This window comes from Branchiostoma belcheri, unplaced genomic scaffold, assembly GCF_001625305.1.
Source record: "Branchiostoma belcheri isolate BF01 breed outbred unplaced genomic scaffold, Haploidv18h27 scaffold111, whole genome shotgun sequence".
NCBI classification, from domain to species: domain Eukaryota; kingdom Metazoa; phylum Chordata; class Leptocardii; order Amphioxiformes; family Branchiostomatidae; genus Branchiostoma; species Branchiostoma belcheri.
This window is the reverse complement of record NW_017802503.1, coordinates 982,828-1,004,541: the sequence shown is the minus strand read 5'-3', so window position 1 is coordinate 1,004,541 and position 21,714 is coordinate 982,828. Positions and strand designations below refer to the sequence as shown.

The 21,714-nt window shown below is 44.2% G+C and overlaps 2 protein-coding genes across 2 annotated transcripts in view; both read left to right on the top strand.

Moving 5' to 3' along the window:
- The first annotated feature begins 3,929 nt into the window (after positions 1–3,929).
- LOC109488021 lies at positions 3,930–18,741 on the top strand. The gene is made up of 9 exons (XM_019792165.1): positions 3,930–4,828; positions 8,011–8,114; positions 10,872–10,994; positions 11,718–11,861; positions 14,047–14,097; positions 15,461–15,572; positions 15,769–16,001; positions 16,914–17,503; positions 17,851–18,741. Exons 1-9 carry the CDS (start codon positions 4,706–4,708, stop codon positions 18,588–18,590), a joined length of 2,220 nt encoding a protein of 739 aa, XP_019647724.1. The 5' UTR covers positions 3,930–4,705; the 3' UTR covers positions 18,591–18,741.
- Positions 18,742–21,246: 2,505 nt separating this feature from the next.
- LOC109487617 (collagen alpha-1(I) chain-like) overlaps positions 21,247–21,714 on the top strand; it is a 5,880-nt gene continuing 5,412 nt past the window's right edge. Inside the window, exon 1 of the mRNA XM_019791625.1 lies at positions 21,247–21,298. Within this exon, the coding sequence (XP_019647184.1) occupies positions 21,247–21,298 (52 nt within the window). The remainder of the gene's footprint in view (positions 21,299–21,714) is intronic.

Genomic DNA, 21,714 nt, shown 5'->3' with positions numbered 1-21,714 from the left:
AGTCTGGGGGAGACTACGGTGAGTGCCCGCTGAGGACACCCTAACCCGAGCTCCCGTCAGTCACCAAGCAGATCCTACGGTGGCAAGGCTGTAACCATTGACAAGAGGAGCTATTAGCTTTGGTGGCTCATGGTTAGCCTCCTTCGCAGTCTTGTTGGGCGTGGGCGTTATTTTTGTGAGCGACGCGAGTAATATGCCGCCGCGAGGGACGATTTGCTGCCGAGGGAGTTTTTGCCGCCGAGAGAAGGATTCGCGCTCGAATCCTACTTTGGCCAATGGTTACAGCTGATGATCAGTGCCTGATAATCGCCTCTACCAGGCTTCGGGAGGCGACTGGAAAGAGTAGAAATCGGCCAAATAGAGAGAGAGAGCATGTCAGGGGAGTTTGGTCGGCTGGAGAGAACAGTTTGCCACTCCCGAAGCCTGGTAAAGGCTAGCCCGATGAGGACATCCTAACCCGACAGTCAAACCCGCCACCCTACCTAACGCGGGGCCACGCCTATATTGTCCCCGGTACGAGGATCACTGCCTCCCTACGCCCGGGTATCTCATTTTTCGCCGGCCAAATGGATGCTGCTTTGCGAATTTGATACTGACTTGTCAATTTGTTACTGTCTAGCAGCCACCAAAAAATCTGATAGGTTGCACATTAGAGCCGCTAGCAAGGCCAGAAAGTGACCAAGGGGCATCTAAAGCCCTAGCCTCTACCAGGCTTCGGGGGTGACTGGAAAGAGTAGAAATTGGCCAAATAGACAGATTACTACTGTCTATTATTACTCTAGCGGACCGACTCTCCTGACGTGTTAGCTCTCTATTTGGCCAATTTCTAATCTTTCCAGTCGCCTCCCGAAGCCTGGTAAAGCTACAGCCACTTGTTGTCCTGTGAGTGCCCGCTGAGGACACCCTAACCCGCCAGCTGCCCTCCCGCCGAGCCGCTGCTATAGTGTCCCCGGTACGGGGATCACTGCCTCCGTACGCCAGGGGGGCAGCGCGACAACAATACCCGGACATCCCATATACCTACCCGGACACCCTATCCTATTCACCCCGGGCCGGACCCCGCTTGTCCTCTCAGGAAGGGAGAAAAGGGACGACAGGGTATCTCCCAGTCATTCTCCCCGCCCAACTGACCCGGTGCAACCCCGTTTGTCTCACCCCAACGGCACGCTGGCTAACTCTATAACACCGGTAACCAAGACTCTGGGAGGATGCAAGGCCGGATATAGCCTGGTAACCACTCTGTACAGGCGGTCTATGGAGTGATTTCGGCCTCGGTAGTTTGTTGGCACTTCCATACATACTGCAGTACACATCTGGAACAGTCTCGCAGACAACGCAGTGGTCTTCCTGACCACTGACAACAACCTCCAGTCATTTAAAACAAGAGTACACCGGCATCTTCTTTCCACCATCAGGACTTCTACATGTATTTAGAACCTTGCAGTTACTGTAAACCAGTGATTAGCCAGGAGTGTTATAATAATGTTACAACTTTTCCTCTGGCAGTCGATCTTAATTTTCAGTCGGCCCTTTTAAATGAATGCCGAAACCACAAGCGTACGCTGGGCGCGAGGCTAGGCAGGGTTGCATTTTCTTAACACACACGAGATAACGGACAGCCTCAGCGGCCTGATCACCAGGCTAGGCTGGATAGAGCGGAGAGTGGAAAACAAGCCTGTAACACGGTTCAAGTCCAGTCCATAGGCATAGCGACGTGTCGTGGTAACGGGCCCACCCTGGACTTATTACACTGCGTCATTCCTCTGATCATTTCTGACGACCACAGCGCGCAGAATGTACACAGTCAAGACAAATTCGTTTTTCACAGAGTTCTCAAACAATGTCGCCGCGCGATTGTCAAGCGAAAGGGTCAGGGTCAACAGTGTAAAGTCTATCTCGTCGGCAAAACAACGTATTTGATAACAGACTTGCGTCGTGGGTGCAGTAAGAACTACACAGGTGAGCTAAACCAGTTTTCTTTTCTTCAAGTTTTGTACAAAGATGTCCTTTGAGGCTAGAAGATATATATTTTTCTTTAAGAAGATGTATATTTTTTCTCCAAGTTGTAGACGTTATGTATCCAGGAAGTTATCGTTAGTTGTGTAAGGCCTAAAATGTTAAATGTGTTTTCAGAAATTGTGACAAGTCATTTTGGACTGTCCAAAGTATATACATTGGTCCTTTTAGTTTTATTTGTGACCATTTATTCTTTCAACTCGCACTCTGTAATTATAAATTTCGAGAAACTTTTAGAAAGACATTACAAAATAATGCCTATAGATAAACTGTCAAAACCAGAAGGGCTATCAGAAATGCCAGCTGTTGATTTGTATGAGCTTGGAAAGCACACCCGTGTTTTATGACTTTCAAGCTCTTTACGAAAACATGTGTTTTGGTCATTCTAAGATTTTTCACCGCTATCTTCGCAAACAACAAAAGGCACCTGTTTCTGACAGAATAGTAAAAAAATAACTGTAACTCTTTGGTAGCCAATGGTGTTATGGGTTGTATTGAAGGTAAAATGCATTTACGGTTGTGATGTTGTTAACCTTCCAGTCATTGGGTGCCCGAAAACTGAAATATATAAAAGGTACTGAACCGGCAGACATTGTGTCACTGAACTGAGATTATTCTTGAGATATAGTCGTGCGTATATCGTGCACTGAACTTCTGCTGTTTTGTTACAGAAAAAGATTGACCCAGATCCTTGTCGACGTTTCGTTCTCTGTCACAGCCTGCTTGAAAATATTATTTTGCACATTTTGCTGCTAGGTAGGAATGTCTTGATTTTTCTTATATTATGTATTATAGTACTGTAATTTGTAACCAGTTACAATATGTCATCTTTATTTCAGGTCTTGTATTTATAGTAGATTTCTTTATTTCATGTTTGTCTCAGTGTTTGTATTTGTAAGTTATCTAATACCAGTCACCACTGCCTTGATAACCTGTGTATTGATCTATTGCCATTGCCAATAAAGAAAGAAAGAAAATCCTACATCAAAAATCCTACGACATCAAAACTTCTACGACATCAGAGATCCTTACTTACTTAGACTTAGTTCCTCCCGCGTGAAGCATATCAGGCAGCAAGTTTCCACTCTGTTCGATCAAAAATCCTACGACATTAAAAATCGTACGACGCGCTACGACAACTAGCTGTGCCTGCGTCGTTTAAAGGTTTCCCTTCTCTCTCTGTAGGTTGATGGTGGTTCACTACGTGTGGACCTCACGAGTCGTGTCACACGCATACCTGCGATCCAACACGCGGACAGACGGGGCCATGCAGGGACAAGTCAAACTACAACAGGTGAGTCTCTTTCTAAGATCTAAGATCTTTCTAAGATCTTGGTATGTTTTTTATTTGACTACCTTATCTAGGTGTCTATGTTTTGGAAATCTTCCTCACCACTGCCACATCACCAGCTACCTTAATTTTCTTTTCCACTAGCAATAATCTATAATGGGAGAAAGCCACAGAAAAATTTCCGGAAAACGACCACTAGTTTTAGTCCGATAAGAGTATATTGAGCACTGCAAGAAAGAAAGAAATGTCATCTTCAGACAATGTTTGTATGGTCTGTCACAAATTTAGATAAATATAAATGATATGTCAATTCCACGTCTAACGGAATGGCACCGTTTTCTCAAAGTGTCCAATTATAACTATAAGTACTGAAAGGGTTATACTATCGTCTTCAGACTCATTCTCAGCCATCGATCGAAGATAGCGGATGTTATCCGAAACGTCTGACTCCACAGAAAATTTATGAAATTACTTGAACTAGTTTCTATTACGACATATCGTGTGCCAGGCCGTTTGATAGTATATACAAGAAAGAAATTGGGAGGTCCTGAGTGTTATGTTTGTCAGAATACAATCCTTCCCACGCACACACTGGGAGAGTTCACCCGTGACCTGACTCCCGTCGATCAGGCATGGTAGGTAAACTTTAGACGGGACATATTAGAAGTGTTCAAAACAGTTTATCTAAGCCGTGACGGGACAAAGCATACCTGAGGGGACAGCTCCCTTCATACAACATATAGTGTTTGCAATGTCAATACTCGGGCAGTATTACGGACGATTTAAAAGCAATTAGGGTTTGGTTTCCTCAAATTAGAATATTTGCTGAGAGGAAGGCGGTGGGTTTATGTGAGTGGCGACACGGGTGTGTAAGGGAGGCGCGTGTTTAGCCCAGGGGGTCGCGACAAGTTTACGTTTTCCGCCGAACATGAGATATAAACAGCGGGCGGAGTTTGTTTGCCTGTTGACGATCTGCTCGCCTCACCACCCGATCCATGGCTACCACCCGGCTCCGGTTCCTGTCCAAACTTACGCGGGGATTCGCTTGCAGCCGGACAACAAAACAATCGGTGTCCGGTGTCTCTCAACAGCCGGGATTGCTTTCAAACCCAATCTGCATGATTTACACGGACTGGTAGGAGTAAAGAACCACAGTTTGGAACTGTTCCTGCTGCGACATACTAGTATAACTTCCCTGTAAACCGCGCTCGCTCAAACGCCGTACAAGGAAGATCTTGCTCATCTGCAGCTTCTACGTAGAACGTACTTCACAGTGTAAAACTCGCTACTGGAGATGTACTTAAAGAGGACAGTCAGAGGGAGGGTTGGAGGAGATCGGGTAGCGAAAGGGAACACCGTAGATAGCGGCCGCCTGAGGAAGACCTGGTTACCTGCTCCATGCAGCAGCTAATCCTCCGGGAGTACACCACAGTCAGGTGCAATAAGGTGTTCGACCTGTCCTCGGAATCTGGGGCGAAGAACAGACGGCGAGGTCTGGTGGGCAGGACCAGGAAAGAACAGGTTGGCTACGCTACAGTGCACAGTATACGTAGATCTAATACTGTGTATGTACTTTAGATAGGACCGTTGTACAATGTACTTCTTTTAGGTCAGCTAATACTGACGTTGGACACACTTTTAGTGACCTACATTGTCAACAACCTAGTACATTAGCTGTTTATGTTAGTCGTTCTTACTAAGTTTACCTCCATAGTATATTCCCAATTTAGAAAGGGACTGAGTTCTCTGAGAGTTGAAACCTATGGTTGAAGAGGAACTGGGGGACTAAGGAAATAGGACATTGACTGGTTGTGGTATTCTAAGATGGCGATAAGGTGTTTGACCTGTCCTCGGAATCTGGGTCCAAGAACAGGTTGGCACCGCTACAGTGTGCAATATACAGTAGATCTACTACTCTACTTTGTATATACTCTAGATGGAGCGGCCGTCTTAACTCTTTTAGTTGGAAGTTGGAAACACATTTAGTGACCTACATTGTCAACAACTTTCATGAGCTGTCGTGGGTCATCTTTGTTAGTAATTCTTTCCTAACCTTAACCTCCATAGTATATCCCCAATCTAGAAAGGGACCGATCTCTTTGAGAGTTGAAACATCTGGTTAAAGCTAAAGAGAAACTAAGGAAATAGGACATGGACTGATCGTAGTATTCAGATGGCGAGCTAGGATCATTTTCTCGGCACCTCACCTCGCAAAAGAAAAGGTATCGAACTAGACTCATGCTGTCGACTTCAGCTCTATTTTTGGCTGATTAGGGTGTATTTACGTCTCTCTAAGGGGCTTATGAAGATTCATAAAGGTTGACCCTATAAACATGTTGACACTCTATTACTGATGACACGTTTGGGAAATCATCAATTTGCTGCTGTCAAACCGGTCACCAAGACGACTTATTAAGTCTTCAGAGCTGTGAAGCTAAAGCTAAAGGTATAGACCTGGAGGGGATTTAGACCTGTAGGCCTGAAGGAGAACTGTTACCGACTACTGTTGGAAATGGCTGGGAGTTTCATCATGTGCAGAGAGGTGACTATTGTTAAGGTCCTGGTCACTTTCGTCGTAAGATTGTCTTACAATCACAAACTGAGGCCATTCGTGGGATTGTTGTGCAAGTGTCTTACAAAATCCATTTGTCTTGTTACGGAAAGGCTGTTTTAGGTTCTTGCTCTGTCGGTTGGCTCTCTGTCGTAGCCTGGCTGAAAAGTGTGCATCAAAATCGTACGAAATACGACGACCTATGACGAATTTGACCACGTCGTAAGCCACAAATGTGCCGTTATTTCAGTAGTAATCGTGCTTTACCAACATTGTGATTTGTAGGCGTACAGGCATGTGGCCCTAGTGCAGCAGGCAGGTGCTTAAGTCTAGCCCTATTTCTAGTTGGTTGTATTTGTGAGTGACGGAAGAAGTTGGAAGTGAAAAACATGTTGTTGACTGTTTATGATACCCCATGCGACGTGAACCACTTCCGGCCACAAGCCCTTGACACTATTGTTCCTCAGTGCTGGGGGTATACAGACTGGGAGACTCCATACTAAACTGGGGCTTTTTTGGGGGGTGGGGGTCTTCAGGGTCTTTGGGAGCTTTTATGTGCTATTTTCTAACTGCATATAGACAACATAGCCGACCTGGTTGAATTACCCCCGATTTATAGAACTGGGCTAATCAGAAAACAGCCGAAGACCACCAAACCCCCACTTCTATAAGCCTGCTACGGAGGCTAAGGTACAGTGTCCCTATGGAAATTTCTCTATATTAAGATGTATCTCTTTGCCTGTGAGTGTACTGTACGATTTATAACGGTTTTGACGATTACTTGGCTTCCATGAGTTGACGATCAATTTGTCACGTAGGCAAGTCCCAAAACCAACAATGTAAGCATGGCTCCGTTGCCTTGGGTTACAGTTCCCAAATGATATATTGCAAGTGTAGGATACGCACCCAGAGTCTAATGCCGATGCTATGCCGTACTATTTCAATTCATGTATGGCAGTATGCTGAGTCATATGCTACGGAATACTGTGACAGCGTCATACATATGCATAACATTTTATTGGGTGGCTTAGCTGTGGGTTTGTGTGTCTGTTTAGGTAGACAACACGTGTGTGGGGAACGATTGACAGGCAGAATGGTAATACATATAGCAAGATTTCAAAAATACACAGGATATGGAGTAGTGAACTTGAGGGTAGTTTGACACTTACAGTGATGGTTGGACTGTACCCGATTGATGCTATAGAGGAATGAGACACTTGAAGGTTGAAGGAAACAAGCTACTGTCAGAAAATTGTTCATCTACAACATACGTACCATAAATTACTAACAAACTAGCATAGATGTAGATTATATTCATTGTACATGTACAACCCAGTACTAAAATGCAATCGTTGCTCAAACCAGAAACCTGGCATTTGGCTAAGTGTGCGCTGTGGCTATACCGAGTAGACAAACACATTCCAACAAGATGTTCAACACCTCAGAGATTTTGCCAACACTCTAAGCGTGGCCAAGTAGACCAGAACCATTGGTAATCTTCAAGCAGATCCTAGGATGACATAAGACAGTATAAAATTGGCCAGGCAGCATCCATTGCCCAGACATGGTCCAATACGCCACCCAAGAATATTGGACCCTCTCTTGTCAATGGATACTGCCTGGCCAATTTGATACTGTCTTATAACACCCTAGGATCTGCTTGGAGATTAAACCATTGGTAATTACAGACCTACATGTACCGTCGCTGTCCCGTGTTCTAGGCTCTCCCGCGTGTCACAGAAGCCGGCGCCGCTGTCGGGGAATAAAGCCCGGCGTGTCCCCTGCGTGATTGTATAGTGTATCTTTACCCCCATCTTGTTTACCCTCTAACCCTATAAAGCCGATTGATGGACCCTATTGTTGTCTGGATACTGTCAGAAGAATGCTACAAAGTAACGGTGCCTCATCAACTGTCCGGGGTCTATAGACTGTAGTTTGTTGTTTTTATAGGCAGTGTATTCAGCAGTCTTTAAAGCTATCTCTGTAACAGTACTGCGTTACAGATATGATGGATTGAACCTTGGCAGACAGTAGGGGGTCTGAAAACGGTGAGCTTGTTTTAAGACATCTTGGTATCCTTAGCGACTTCGTCTTGTCTTCTTCGTACATTTAGACGATGTCTTGAAGATTTTGTACGTTCTTGTCCTTGCAGGGACGCCAGGTGTTGCAAGAAAAGATCTTTGCCAGAACGAAGAAGAAGACAACGCTAGCTGGAGCCAAGTCGACGTTACCGTCCATACCGGTACCGAGACACAGGTAGGTTTTTTGCACCTGTTTGAAAAGCGATGTAATGTTGCCCTCCTACTTCCAAGCACTCATGATGTTGCATTTTGAAGGCTAGAATCATCTATATTTGCTTGTGAACATCTAGCAGGTCAAATATAGACGTGTGTATTAAAATGAACACAAATCAGAGAAACTGGAAATGTAAAGCACTTGGCAACTAACCGACAATGTCCAACTTTCGTGAGATGTGTGTATTTGGTCACACGTATGTCATTGAAATTGTATTACGTCGAGTGGCTGTTATACCGGTCATATAATATAGATGCTTTCGGAACAAAAATTCAATTTCATAAGCTTCTCTAGTACTATTACAAGCACGATGTACTACAAAGAAATCGTCTATACATATAGAAACCCTATCGAACCAAACATAATCGTAACCACATAGCGTTTCCATCACTTGCAAAGCTCTCCACTCCTGGTGAAAGAAAAGCATGGAGGCAGCCAAACAATGAATTTATATGCAGCTATTGAAGTCATAGAGATCAAGTTCACACAAAGATATGCCAAGTTTGCCCATTGAGCTCTTGAACATGTCGAGTTCGTATGATCCTGTTAGTTGTTCTCTGGGTCAACCACAGGCAGACAACGTGTGTGGTGTGTGTGTGTGTGTGTGTGTGTGTGTGTGTGTGTGTGTGTGTGTGTGTGTGTGTGTGTGTGTGTGTGTGTGTGTGTGTGTGTGTGTGTGTGTGTGCGCGCGTGTGTGTGTGTGTGGTGTGTGTGCGTGTGTGTGTGTGTGTGTGTGGTGTGTATGTGTGTGCATGTGTGTGTGTCTTTGTGTATGTGTGTGTGCATGTGTGTAGAAAATTCTCTTACAACTGCATAAGGGATATAATACTGCCAGTATTCTGTTTTTGAGTGTAAATGTAGTTCGATTTTCGACGTCGTCCGAACCGTGCTTTATTCAGCACCATGCTCAGTTATGGATATCCAGAGCCTAGCCTGGTGCTAATTTGGGTTTTTGAATTAATTCGCGAAGGCTATCCAGAACCGTGCCTGATCCTAACCAATTCAACCATATAGAATTATATACTAGTAGATAGGCAAGGTTCTGAATACGATACGGCCTGGCATCCAGGCCATTCACTGCATAACTGCTGCCCTTGAACACTCAAGTACCATCAACATCCTGTATAAAACACTCCAGGCGGTGAAGAGCCCTTGTGGCGGCCCTGGCTTTGGCACTTTCTCTAAGAGCCTTCCAAACAGCAGTCAGAAGTACAGAATGGCTCACCGTCTCAACCCGGATTAACCATTGTGTTCCACACGGGCGCAGATACTCGCACAAAAGGCCCTCAACATCGCCTTTAGCAAAAAAGCTCGCGCCAAGGAGGTCTTCTGGACTGTCTGTCTGTTAGACGACGTCAGGTTATACTTCCAGCAGAACTGAGGCCCACGAGACCAGGCAAGAAGACACAAGGAAAAGTAACTGCAAAGCTGGTGTGTTACGCCGAAGGGCGGTTATATCCGCTATACTGATACAGATACAGACTGTACAAGAACATTAAGGACTCATACTGATTTGGTGTACCGATCCTTTAGGCATATAGCCGCAGATTGGTACCTGAGAACAGTTATTACTCCGTGAAGGAGGTCAGGACCTCCGGACGGAGTGTTGTAATCGGCTGATTTTTCATGTTCGCAGTCAAAACACTGGGTTCTCTTTGTGTAATCGGCACGCAATTTTATACGCCGTCTGCGGGCATGCCCGTGTTGATGCACGAATGTGTATTTTTGCCGTTGCTGCTTTCGCGGTCAATGTAATATCGCAGACGCACCCCTACAATTACGAGGCGAATTGGAATGGTCCAGAAAAACGCGTTGTTTGGAATAGCAGTGGGGTTCAAAAAAGTTCATGCAGATACGGGGTGGTTTTTATAAGTGGTTCCAGATGTTTTTGCCCATGGTTAAGAGATGCCAAGTTTTTTGGAAGATGTTCGCAGCCAAAACGCATTCTTCCGTACGTCGCATTTCTGTGTAATTTCGCATGTGGTGTTGCATTATGTCCGGGATGATGCACGTCTTTTTATTTTTACCGTAGCTGTTTTGATATTGGAGTAAATGCTTATTTTCGAAACATCCCCATTTCTTTGAAATGGTTTCGTCCGTTTATGCAACTGTTACTGCGCTAATGACGACCAGTCGCGCTGTCCTGATACACCGCGAATGTGCGAGTGTTCCCTGTAGACAGTCCCGGGAGTCATTTTTTTCGCACATTCCAGCAGCCAAACCAAAATACGTTCATGAACCGAGTCCAAAAAACCGAAACGTGAAAATCGGATGATCGGACCTGATGTACATTTCTCTTTCTATAGATTGTACACACAATACACACATCTTTAGATAATCTGGCCATGGCAGGTTAAAAAAAAAGTAACCCTGAATCATACTAGATTAGCGTAAATGCATGTTAATGCGTTCAAAACAAGAAAAAATTGTTTCCGGGTATTAATCTCTTGAATCACGGCGCTGAATATTGACGCAAAAATATTTCGGGCATCGCGCGCCCTTCCCGCGTCACGTGTAGGCATCTCGCATCTCTGATTGGTTGTTGCGTCTTAAGATGACTGAGCCGACGCGCGTTTAAACAATTTTTCTTTGTTCGATTTATCACACTTCACAGAGAATTGTCGCCAATGGCTACTTCTTTTTGTTGCAATATATAATACTTCACGGAGAATTGTCGCCTATGGCTTCTTGTTTATTGTATTATTATTATTTCCACAGAGCACCGGCAGCAGACGGGGACCCAAACAGCGGTTCGCTGGGGAGGGAGGGGCCGTTCCTTCCACACCTGCCCAGACCGAACAGACCTGCCAGACAGAGCCCCAACGAGTTTGAACTACACAGGTAGGGGTGAGATTAGCTTGACCGTGAACTCGCAGTTTTAAGAATATATATAAGAGAAGTAAAGCCTCCTGATTGTCAAGTTCAATGTTATGTTTTATGATAAGAACTATTCGGTTGTCTAGAGCAACTTGTCTCGAAAGGTTTGATCTAATCACACCAGGAAGGACCCCTACGTCTTTCGATAAGTGTGGTGGGTTCTTTCATGTACTCTAGTTGTGTCTCTCCTTAAACATGGGATCCCAGCGTTACATCCTACCCGAGATTAAGACCCTAACAGAATCCAGGCACTCACCTGATTCGAGAGAGGAATTTTCCCAAGGATAGTCACACAATAGTGAGGTCTGCTAGAGATCTAAGCCAAGAACCCTGGCCACAAATCCACTACCTTGTTCTCCCCCGCAGTATTGTAGAGATCCTTAACCTGAAGAAAAAGGAGCTGCACTCCCTTCCCGAGCAGCCGCCGGTACCAGACATGGTGATGACCAGGGATTTGAACCCAGAACCTTTAGATCCTAAGCCACTATAGGTCTAACCACAAAACTACCACCTTGTTCTTCTCTACAGTATTGTTGAGATTCTGAACCTGAAGAAGAAGGAACTCCACTCCCTGCCCGAGCAGCCGCCGGTACCAGACATGGTGATGACCCGGAGACTTGAGCCCAAAACCTCCTCAACCACTACAGGTCTAACCACAAAACTACCACCCTGTTCTTTTCCCCACAGTATTGTAGAGATCCTGAACCTTAAAAAGAAGGAGCTGCACAGCCTTCCCGAGCAGCCGGTACCAGACATGGTTATGACCCGGAGACACCGCAGCCCGCCCGGCAAGAACATGCGGATACCCAAGGACCTGCCCATGACTATCAAGTAAGTAGCGTAATGTAATTATCATGTACAACAAAAATGTAGTTAGTGTGCAAGTGTCACGGAAATGAAAAGAAACCTACAGTGGCCTGACTGTCCCTGGAAGACATGCCCCTAACTGCATTGAGAAAAATACATATCGTAATCATCAAGTAGTTGGGCGCTACCGTGGATGTCACCGGAAGACATAAGAAAACGTTCAGACTATGCATGAGGTACAAAATTACTAATCTCCAAGCAGATCCCTCTCGGTGGCAAAAAGACAGCCTGATTTGATACGGTATCAAATTGGCCAGGCAGTATCCATTGGCCAGAGAAGCTCCGCGGCCACCGACGTGGGGTCAGGATTCCCCCACAGCCTCTGCTTGGAGAGTACAAAATTACTGATAAACTGGTGGACGTACCAACTCCTAAGTACCTAATACCAATCCAGAAGAGAAAGGAAATAGCCATGCCTTCAAGTACCAGAGTTATCAACCAAGGATTGAGGCGTTCAAAACTCGTTTATTCCTAGACTATCGTAACTATCGTAGAGTGGAACTCGCTGTCCCCAAGTACAGTGTGGGCATTATCACTACAATACATTGAGATGTACAAAGGTTAGGTGAGGGTTAGGTGTGACAGGATGTTGAGTGTAATATAACCATCTGTCGTCGCACCAAGTGCCTTAATTCGAGGCTGTCATTCCAATCTGAAGAAAAAATCAAACAGAGATGTTAAATTAAACAACCCACATCGGAAAACGTTCCATTAATAACAGGATTATCCCTTTAATATTTAATGTTGTTTGCTATGGCCAAGCTTTGTGTATCGCATGGTTCCCACGACCAATGGGGTCTACACGTTCAATTTGACCATTTGCGTCGGTGAAGGTTAGACATCCAGGTAATAAGAGACGTTTCAGGTAGCTTTCGTCAGTGACAATAAGAGACCAGAGGAGAAATGCCGGTTTATAAGCACGAAATGTTCATTGATATGCAAAAAAGGGAAGAAAATTGTCCAGTTGCTTGACTAGTAACTGCTTTTTGGCGCAACTAGACCATTTGCTTGTTTTCGCTTGTACAAGCGGTAGCCACAGACCGAACATACAGTAAACATAAGGTGACAGGCAGGGCGACAAAAAAGGTCAAAGATCACCCGCCAAGTTTGCTCTGCTTTTAGTGCAGTCCAACATGCGCTCAGTAGAGCATGTGTGTCATTGAATGGTCAATTGGCCACTGTTTGCAGAACGCAAAATCAGAACTGTAGTAACTATGGCGTCGCTATGTGCACGCCGCCATTTTGCTTTGTTGAATCCCCAATTAAAATTCCGTTAAAAAGCAATTAGCGAAAAATCATTATGTCGTATTCTATCGGTTAAATGGTGAATGTAGTGGGGGGTTCGGCAGAGTGTAAATATTGCTGTGTGTGTGTGTATAAGGCAACAGCAAGTAAATTTTATGAATGACATCCTCCGCAAATTTCAAATCTAATGCGAGCGGGCGAAAAAAAACAAGGCGGGCCGAAAGAAACAAGGTTCCTACATTTTAAAATTTTGACTCAATCATTGCACAAATACTTTTGATTCAGTGGGAACATCACATATACACAGCCAGCATCACATATCACTGCATCAAAGTAAAAAACAAAAAGTTAATTCAGAGCCTTTTTTGTCTCCTGTCTTCATAGTTATCTGGCACCCAACTTCCGGCATGGCAACTGACATATTTGCCCATTTTCGGCATGTTAACCGCTGTCAGAAGGCAACAAAATTTCTTTTTTTTTTCCCAAAATCAGGCGAAAATTAATGCGCGCGCTGATGCCATCCATAAAAATTACTTGGCCTAATTATCCTAAAGTCATCCGTCATACTGACAGGAGTGACATGTGCTGTTGTTCCGTACACTATGGGCGGCGCGCTCGGCTATTTGCCGCGTCTTTTCAGTACTTAATTGGCTTCCGTGGTTATTATTGGCCTAACACAATAACGGGACAAAAAAACTGCACGAGGCAACTGATACCAGAGCTGTTTTTCTGGCCGTTTTACAGAGCTGTAACACGCCAAACATTACTGAAATTCGTAGTTCAGAGCTTGACTTCGATGTAAAGGCTATGCCTTCTATAGTTAATACATGTTGTATACTGGACTACAACAAAGGACAAATGTTAGTGCCGACAGTTAAAACGTATTTGTGATGTTCATTATTAGGAGTTATCGAGATGGTGAGGGTGACGGAGGGACCGTACTCAGACCTCCCAGGTGAGCATTGCCTTTAATTTGCCTGCTAGCTACAACTTACGTTTACCGCTAGATATACCAGTAACTTAGGGAAGCATGTAATTTTATGTCGGTTTCAGACTTGCCTAACGTTTATACTTGGTTACATTCGTTAGTATTAAAAAGTTGTCGTACAGTTTTTCAATTCGTTTAATTTTCAAGCAGCAGGTTGTAATAGAACTAACTACTGACAAGAATCTAAGACATAATCTCCAAGCAGGTCCTAGGGTGGCAAAAGACAGTATCAAATTGGCTAGGCAGTATGCAGCCGCCAGAGAGGGATTGATGGCGTATTGGACCCTCTCTGGCGAATGGATAATGCCTGGCTCATTTGATACTTTGTTTATAATCTGCTTGGAGATTACTAAGACAGTCTTTTTAGTAAAAAGGCGGATAAATTTGTACGTTAAGGAGAATGTCTTCAGCTTGTGACTAAGCCCTTTGATAGAGATTTCCGTTGAAAAAAAAACACAGCAACAAATGTTCGGAATTCTAAAACAACAAGAGTTCCGAGATCTCATACCTCCATGAAATATGGGCTTGATATGTACATGTAAATTTCTTCTTTAATTATGTAAATGACCTCTGCATTAACATAATATATGCATTGTTATGTTAACTTTTGATAAACTTACAGATGTCCCGAGTATGACATTCCCATCATTTACCATTAGGAAATCATAGAATTTTCGCATTTATTATGCAAATTAGTTCATCATTTGCATAATTAGTATCTGTTGATGTTCCGCCTGCCATAGTTACATACATTACATGTATGAAAGTAGTATAATGTAAAACACTGTAATTATAGAATTTCCTCAATAATTATGCAAATAAAGTCCTCATTTGCATAATTTGCATGTAATTATGTACATCTCTCTCTCAGCTACCTACGCACCAAAAATTATGAAAATATGTTGTTCCTATCTGGACTTATTGGCTTTTGAACATTTCGCCAGAAAGTGCCCTGCAGTTCCAGAACAAACTGCTAGGGGGACCAAACTCACACCAGTTATTCCTGACAGAGAAAGCTATCTGTCACCAAAAAGTCAAGACCATAGCATGTTCAGGACAAAAGATTCAAAAACCGGAAGTTCTGCTGCAGTACCAAGGTCATCCAACAGGAGCCCATATTTGACCTTGACCTTTGTCTTCCTAAGACTTACCAACATACCAAATATCATCATAATCCATAAAGGCGTTATGAAGTTATGCTGACTACAAATGTGCGGAAACACATACACACACACACACACACACACACACACACACACACAGACAGACACGCCAAAAACAATACCTCCATTTTTCATGGAGGTAAAAATGCTTCTCCATGTCCCAACAGACAAATCGTGGTGGTGGTCCCGTCTGTGGCGCTGGAGTCTCCGCGGAAGGCGGTGAAACAACAACAGCTGGTCATGGTGGACGGGAAGAGCAGCGAGACACCGCAGGCTCCGGTATGTTGTAGTAGCAGTAGAAGTAGTAGAAGTAGTAGTAGTAGTAGTAGTAGTAGTAGTTGCAGTAGTAGTAGTAGCAGTAGTAGTAGTAGTAGTAGTAGTAGTTAGTGTGTTTGTGTGTATGGGAGCATGTCTGTGCATTTGTGTCATTTTTGAACGAATCATAACATTTTCGCATTCAATTTCCCCCCTCCAGCCGCCCCAGGGGGAGAGTTTCGGCCGGCTGACGGGGAAGTACCTGACCCGCCGGCCGTCCCAGGAGCACCGCGCGGGCCACTTCAACAACTTCCGGCAGTACCTGAAGCGCAGCAAGTCCCGCAAGGTGGCGCACCTCGCCCCCGCGCCAACCGCCTCCGTACAGGACAAGAAGATCCTAAACGTCAGCGGAAGAAACAACATCCCGACATTACCTGTTATCCCATCTATAAGGTAAATATTTATGTTTACTGAAGGAAAACATATTGTTTTTGCTACGTTTCTTCTTCTTCTTCTTCTTCCGTCTCAAACACTGACCTCTGACCTGGCCAATGACATGATTTGTTGACGTCTCTAACCATGGTAACTGGAGTTGGGTTACATAATGTTGCAATTTTATAGTAAGAATTAACAGAGCAGACCATATGCGAAGGTAAACATTATGCATTTGCTTTGCAAATGTTACCTTTCTAGTTTAAGAATAACTTATTGTATTCTATTGCAATCTAATGATGCTGAAATTTAGACTGCTGTATATTGCAACACAATTCAGGAGTTACTCCTGCCATGTTGTTCTATCAAATAAAGTTTCAAAGTTGTTTTTTGGCGACGTCTCAGAGAGGAGCCTAATGGTACAGTATTGTGTGCAGTTTGCAAGAATTCTAGGAATAGTACAGGCATTTTATCCACAGGCATGGAATGTCCACAGGCATGTCTCTGACCCACATCTATGCCCACATTCCTGGAAACCCTTGGGAAGACCTCTCTGCCCTGGATGGTCCTACTTTCTGTGACCCCGCCCGTGGCTTGCTCACGATACACTCAGGGGAGGAGTGTACTGTATCTGTCTAGACGTAACAGGTACCAAGTCTTCCTGAATACCATGAAATGATGACAGTGCCATGCAAACAATAACCCTAACAGCAACCACGGTCGCCATGGCAATGTATGTTTTCATTGCCAGTCTTGTTTTGTTCTTTTTACAGGTGAATTTGGCCGGCCCTAGAACTTGTAAGGGCCAGCCAAACTCCCCCCGTGCTAGTCTCCCCGTAGCGGTGATTTAGACCCACGGGCGAAGGGCTCTTGCCTGCCATGTTGTTCTATCAAATAAAGCTTCAAAGTTTGTTTGTTGTTGATTTTTTACAGGTCCGAGGACGAGATCAAGACGGTTATGAGTGAAAACGGCGTCGTGCTGAACGGAGATTTTCCCGCCAACCTGTCGGGCGTGTCGTCCGAGGACACGTCGAGTTCCATACGGTCCGAGCTGGGAAAAGTGTTCTCCAATTCGTCCAGTTCCAAGTCCAGTTCTGACAACAACAACAGTAACAGTAACGCCATTCGTGTGAAAAGACTGTCCAATCCGCAACAGAAGACGAGAAGGGCCAGGGACAGGCACGGGCGGGACTCCGGGAACGAGAGTAGCGACAGTTTGGACGGTTTGAAAGATACGTCATTACCCGAGGAGGGTTCTCGTTCCCGGTGGTCGCCGGGACAGAAACGCTACGTGGTGGACAAATCGCACATCCACCAACAGATGGCGTCCAAAAACGGCTACTCCGTGGCAAAGAGATACTTCGACAAACAAGACCGAGAGAAATACAGGTCCAGCTTGCCGTCGGTCCTACAGTCGGACCAGGATTACTTAACGAGAACGATTAACGGGAACCCCAATAAGGGAAAGAGCGGGAACCACATCGTGTACGTGGAGAGAACGCACGGCATGCGGAGACGGAGAGGTAATACTGGTTTATTATTATTATCGTATTATTATTCCAACATTTTCATGACTAGACATGGTGACGGCACACTCAAGTTATATCAAGTTATTTTATACCGTCACCAACGAAGAGGACAAATACGGAACAAGACATTACTTATTTTCACTTGAGTTAAATGAGGAAAGTCGTGTCAAGTGCCTTTCCCAAGGGCACGGTGCCTTTCCCAAGATCGGTGGCATGTTAGGACTCGAACCCGGGAACTCTGGGTTCAGAGTCGAGCACTCTGCCGCTACGCCACACGACCTAATAAGACGTATCTTTTTCTACTCGCTCCTCCTAATTCTTACATGTCTATCACTACACAGGTAGCGAGGAAAGCGCCACGGAGGCGCACCTGAGATACCGGGACCCGCAGCGGCTACTAGGCCAGGTGCCGGGCCACCGCAACCCCCCGCCTAGCCCGGCTAGCGCGGAGTACAAGGCGAACCTAAAACGACAAGCGGGCGACTACAACCGCCCTGACAGCGGGATCGCCACGCGTAACTCGGACAGCACCGGGCACTCCCGCAACACAGACACTAGCGGCGTGCACCATCATGCGGACATCACACGGAAACAACAACAGGTGATGATGATGAAAACGCCGGCGATCTGGGACGAGACGTTCACCATGAGGGTGACCGAGGATGAGACGCCCTCTAGCGACTCCGACGCGGAGTCTATGCCCAAGCCCATCACCATGATCAGCATCAACCAGTCCGAGATCGTACAACCTCCTCCCAACCTCCACACGACAACCACCAACTCCGAGACGACGGAGCTGTACAGAGGAGGGTACGGGAGGGTTGCCCAGGACATTGACAATAGAAGCCTGCTCTCCGTACCTGATTCGGAATCGCTTCGCGCCAACACGCCCATGCCGAAAGCGCTAAACGACGCAGACGATGCCGAATCGACGTCTACGATTTCGGTGCCGAAGATCACCATGACGTGTGCCACCCCCCTCCCCCCTCGGGCCACTCCGTCAATCACACCTCCCCCCTCCGACGGACTCAGACTCTTCGTCAGCGACATTGAGAGAGTCGGAGGGGTCATCAACAGATGATGCGTAATGTTAAAAACAAACAAACAAACAAACAAACAAACATTCACAAAGTCAATGTCATTATGTTTTCGGTTTCTATCATGAAAGTTCATCTATGTTTGTAGTTACATGTTTAGAGTTAAGACTTTTGATCCAAGACAAAGAAAGTTCTCTCACCAACAGCTTTCGACCAGTCACTCTGGTCTTCCTCAGTAGACTGACCAAGTGAGGCTTGTCACGTGGCTTCTTTGAAGTGTGACGTCAACACTGTGTCAAAGGTATCTGGTAGACGATGTCGGCCCCCGTCGCGGTTCAGTGGGTCAGTCTACTGAGGAAGACCAGAGTGACTGGTTGAAAGCTCTAGGTGAGAGAATTGTTTGTGTTGGATCTAAAGTTAAGTCTAAACATGTTTTCGGTTTGTTTCCTTCCATCAGTTCATGAATCTCAATGTTTGAACTTCTGAAGTTTAGATTGTCGTTACCGTTACATGTTCCTGGCCGAAACTTCGACTTGACGGACCAAGATATATGGGGAGGGACGAAAACGGATAAAACGTTCAAAATTTTGCCAAAAAAAAAGACTAGCATTTGATGCAAGCATGTCTAAACCCCGTTTCGGGGAAAATGGCGTTAAAATTGGATTTAAAAAAATGGGTGGAAGGAAAAATTGTAATAGCAGCTCAAAAGAGTTGCCAGAAAAGAAAACTTGCATGGAAGAAAAGAGAGCCGGGACGGGGGTTGATACAGACTTCCAACCACCTGTTGTTCAATTTACTCTTTCGTAACGTCTCTTGACCTGAACAATCCATTCCGGTTGAAAATGTACAAAGTGTTGAGTTGAATGAAAAAAAAATAGCCATTTCCCTTTCATGTTCTTGGTCCGTCAACAGTGAATTTTGAGCGCCTGTGTCTAACTAATGTACTGTTGTATGATATTGTTCCAGTTTGGAAGTACTCGAGTCTCCACCAGATTTTTTCTTTTGCAGGTTGAGTAATCGTAGAAATCGGATTAAAAGGGGTATTAATTGGCGAGAGGAGGTAGCCAGCTATTGACGATTCTTGCAGGCCAATTTGATCGTCAATGGCCGACTACCTTCTCTCGCCAATTAATACCCTTTTTAGGCCGATTTCTACGATTTATTCAGCCCGCAAAAGAAGTCTGATGGAGACCAGACTACTCGAGGTTAAGTTTGGGCAGTTCTAAACAGAAAACACATAGGATATTTGATGTTACATAGGCAAAGTCATTTTATGTCTCCTGCTGCTTCCATTGTGTATTGATTAAAACGTTTTTCACTTGTATGTCTCAAAAGTTGTGTCATATGAATTTTTGTGTTGTTTTATATGGGGTGAGGGCATAATATTGGAATCTAATGTACTTATGGTAAAGGCCAACCATATCCCTTCCTTTTCTTACCTAATAGGTCATGGTGGGTAACAAAATCTTCTTAGAAAACAAACTACCCTGCAGTCTAGAAGAAGCTGCTAGGGGGCCCAGACTCATATCACGTCTTCCCTAGCCCAAGAGCTATGGTAATGCATGTTATTGTAAGCTTAAGTGTATGAAATAAGAATAATCATACTTAATTTCTTTCTTTTCTTTATTTCTTTATTTGAATTTACCACAAGCAAAAACAAGTGGAAGGGAGGACAAAACAGGTGTATCAACGCCTTTACAAGTTGTCCTCCTGAAATGATAATACAAAACAATACGAAACCAAGTCAAACAATAAACATTAGACATCAAAAATCAGTAGACATGTCCTTTAATTTCCTTCAGTTTTCTTATACAGCTCGGGATTGGCCTATTTAGCTGGTGGGTGTGTAATGTGTCACGTGATTTTAGATTAGTCTCATACTATTATTGCAAATTATATATAAAGACACACACAGACATACGAACAAACTGGCTCCAAATTAATCCAAAAATAAATTACTAAATACCTAACATAATAATCACATCTTGTCCAAAAATAATAAATGCTTAATACTGAACTTTATACAAAGATGAGTTTTTTTACTGTTGACGATTACTATGTAAATTTATAATGTTGTTATGGCTTCTCTCATGTTTCGCTGCCTTCTCCTCCCCCTCCTGCCCTTTCTTTAAAGGGATTCAACTCTCTCATTTTTCAGCCAAATTTCACCTGAAATTTGGCATGGCGGTAGAATTGGCAAATACCCCAGACGTTTTTTTTAAATTTATTTGAAGCAGGCCTTTAAATTTTTTTTCTTTTCTTTTTTTGTTGTTGGCCATTTTCAGGCAAAAGATATACATTTTTGGATCTGGAGCCCTGGTGCTGAAACCAAATGACCTGAAATTAATAAATAACAATGAGATTTCTCAGAAAAGGTAAACATAAAAAAGCATGTTTAAGTATTACATCGTGTCGAAGTGATCAAATTTCATATAATTTGTCTCGACTTTTCAATGACATTTGCCGCCTTTTCTGTTGGTTTCAGTAGTCAGAGGTACGGATTAGTTTGGGTACTGAGTCGGGCGTAAACAAAAAAAAAACGTCTAGTCTTGTACAGGACGCGTTTTGTCTGGTGTAGGGCGTATTTTGTCTGGTGTAGGGCGTATTTTGCCTTGAGTTGGACGCTTTCTGTCTTACTTAGGTCGCGTTTTGTCTGGTGTAGGACACGTTTTGCTGTTCAGAACCCTGCAGACTAACATCATGTCGAGCTCGGCCGGCAGGCAGCAGCAGCCCCAGACTGGGACTACAGGAGGTACGGTGGTTTAAATTTCACACTTTTGTTGCAGTTTCTATCCTCACTATCATAAATCTATCGGTGATTTTGCTTTAGGTGGCACAATTGCAAGTGGAACAGGATAAACGGTCTTTTTGTCGGTACACAAGGCGCACAATTGCCATCAACATCGGTATTTAAATGTTGACCTTTTTCCGAAGTAGCCTGGCGTGTAGCAATCGTGGGAATTTATTGTCTTTTTTGTCGCTCTATTTTGATTGTTTATTCATATTTGGGTCAATTCAACGAAGATCTCAAATTATAAACACTGTGACACGACTTTTTTTTTTAAATTCCGAGATGAAAAAAATATGGAGATTTATTTCGAGATGTAAAAAATATATTTCGAGATTTTCAAATTTTCAATGAGCTAGGCATGAAAGATCTCACAGGGG

Coding starts and splice junctions, on each gene's coding strand:
- LOC109488021 (XM_019792165.1), top strand. CDS start 4,706: ATGCAGCAGCTAATCCTCCGGGAGTACACCACAGTCAGGTGCAATAAG. Junction 11,862..14,046: donor GACCTGCCCATGACTATCAA/GTAAGTAGCGTA, acceptor GTTCATTATTAG/GAGTTATCGAGATGGTGAGG. Junction 17,504..17,850: donor CGGCATGCGGAGACGGAGAG/GTAATACTGGTT, acceptor ATCACTACACAG/GTAGCGAGGAAAGCGCCACG.